At 43.1% G+C, this 2055-nt stretch overlaps 1 protein-coding gene across 8 annotated transcripts in view; it reads right to left on the bottom strand.

The window, feature by feature from the left end:
* The window catches only part of lrrfip2 (leucine rich repeat (in FLII) interacting protein 2), a gene marked incomplete at its 3' end in the record, with an annotated part of 41478 nt that overhangs the window by 9279 nt on the left and 30144 nt on the right, over positions 1–2055 (bottom strand). For 5 of the 8 annotated variants that reach the window (XM_014005447.1, XM_014005446.1, XM_014005450.1 and 2 more), the window contains 2 exon segments: positions 1049–1120; positions 1391–1522. In XM_014005447.1, coding sequence (XP_013860901.1) covers positions 1049–1120; positions 1391–1522 — 204 coding nt within the window. 8 annotated transcript variants of the gene reach the window in all.

Raw genomic sequence — 2055 nt, forward strand, 5'->3', positions numbered from 1 at the left:
AGATAGAGGGGCACAGACTGCAGAAGGGTGGAACAGAATGTCACGTTATATGTGTGTTTGTATGAAATAGTTACTAACTAATAATAGTTAATAATGAAAATAGTTCATAACTAAGGAACATTTTATTGCAAAAGTCCAACTTTATAATCAAATATAAATACACATATATGAAAACAAAAAACTAAATGCTCTCTGGTATTGTTCTGGGGGCCGGACCAAATGGTCGTAGTTTGGGGACCACTGCTTTAAGGGTTCAATAAAACATCCTGTTCCYAGAAATCTTGTGTAGTAAACCTTCACTTGTGCCATTATCGGATGTTTTGCTTCTTTCCAGTCAAAAATTCTCATTTTATTTATTTTTTCAGCTGTTTTTGGACTGACCTTTTTWCCAGAGTAAAATCCCAGTAAAAACATTAACATCTGTGGTTGTAACGTGACAAAATGAGGCAAAATTTGTGCTTTTTTCAAGCCAGTACTGTTTGATTTGTTCACTTTTCTTTCATTTGAAAACTTTTGAGATCAAGATGCAACATAAATGAGTGAAGTGACTGATTTACACAGCAGTGAGAAAGTGTCTGATCACTTTTAAAAGGTGAAACAAAAAAGGCCCGGAAGTAAAAACTGGACCGAAACAAAAACAGAAATGTTTACTGGGAACATGAAACTCAGTAAAAGTGCACCAGTTGCTTCAGAATCGAACAGGAAGGGGTCAGGATGTTAGTGAACTGTTTTTAATGAAATCAGTTTTGTTCTGATTGGAAAAGGAGCTGGAGGAGAACCATGCGTACAAAAACCCGAACAGGAGAAATCAAAAATGCAAATCTGTTAATGTGTCTGCAGGTGGAGCTTGTTGCTCAGCTGAAATGAAGCAGAGTCTGGATTTAAAGCAAACCAGGAAACCATGCAGAAGAAAAAAAGGGTCACTACACAGTTGGAACAGGAATCACCCAAAGACACGGCAGTGGAGGGGGAAGAGAGTGGGGGTTAGTGATGCCAGACTGTTCCCAAAGGATAAAAGAAGGCATGCTTAGAGCTCAAGCCCCTCTACCTTCAGCTCTTTAAGCCCTTGCATGTACCGCCCCTCTACATCCTGAATCTGGTCCTTTAGTTCATAGATATCCTGTAGAGGAGATGGAGGGAATGGTTGGGGTGAACTGGACACAGCAGGGGTGGCAAAGGACAGATAAAAGCACCCGTGCGGTCGTCCTTGAGACGGTCCGGRAGATGGACACGTAGGACACATGTCACATCCGGTCCTCCCATGCATACAGAGCGAAAATGGTTAAAGCGAACACAGAGAACAGCAGGGAGGGCGGCAGAGGCAACGCTTGGAGGAATGTGGGTTTGGATTMAAACGTAGAGGTGTTTATCAATGTCTCAGATGACGTACCTTAAGTTCGTTCAGACTGGTGTCTGGGTCATAGATGCTACCAGCGTCTGCGCTTCCTCGCCGTGACGAGGTGCCGCCCAGAGATGCCAGGGTGGCAGCCGAGAGCCCCGGGGTGGCACAGCGGGAGGACGGCTGAAGGAAACAAACAAGAGCCTCAATAAGAAAACCCACAACAAAACATTTTATCTAAAAGTTATACAACTCTTAAAAGAATAGTCAGGACAATAAATGAGGTCATGTTGAAGAATTAAGAATTATTTTTACCTAATCTGTACACATGCAGATGGAACTTTAGAGAAAAGCTTAAGGTTGGCAGGAAAGTTTGTGGCTGATCTGAACAAACACTTGTGTTACCTTTTACAGTGGTTCAAACGCCATTTTATAAATAAAAGCATCTAGACTCAGAGGGGCCTACGGGTGTCTAGACTCAGAGAGGGTGATGGGCGTCAGGAATTGGGGGTTACTGTCTAGAGTCTAGACAGTAACCTCCAATTTTGGTTTGGTCAGACCAAGACAGTTTGATCTAGAGTCTAGACCAAAGGGTTACTGGCGTCTACACCAAAGGGTTACTGGCGTCTACACCAAATGGTTACTGGCGTCTACACCAAAGGGTTACTGGCGTCTACACCAAAGGGTTACTGGCGTCTACACCAAAGGGTTACTGG

The sequence above is a fragment of the Austrofundulus limnaeus genome, unplaced genomic scaffold (genome assembly GCF_001266775.1).
Source record: "Austrofundulus limnaeus strain Quisiro unplaced genomic scaffold, Austrofundulus_limnaeus-1.0 Scaffold30, whole genome shotgun sequence".
Lineage (NCBI taxonomy): Eukaryota > Metazoa > Chordata > Actinopteri > Cyprinodontiformes > Rivulidae > Austrofundulus > Austrofundulus limnaeus.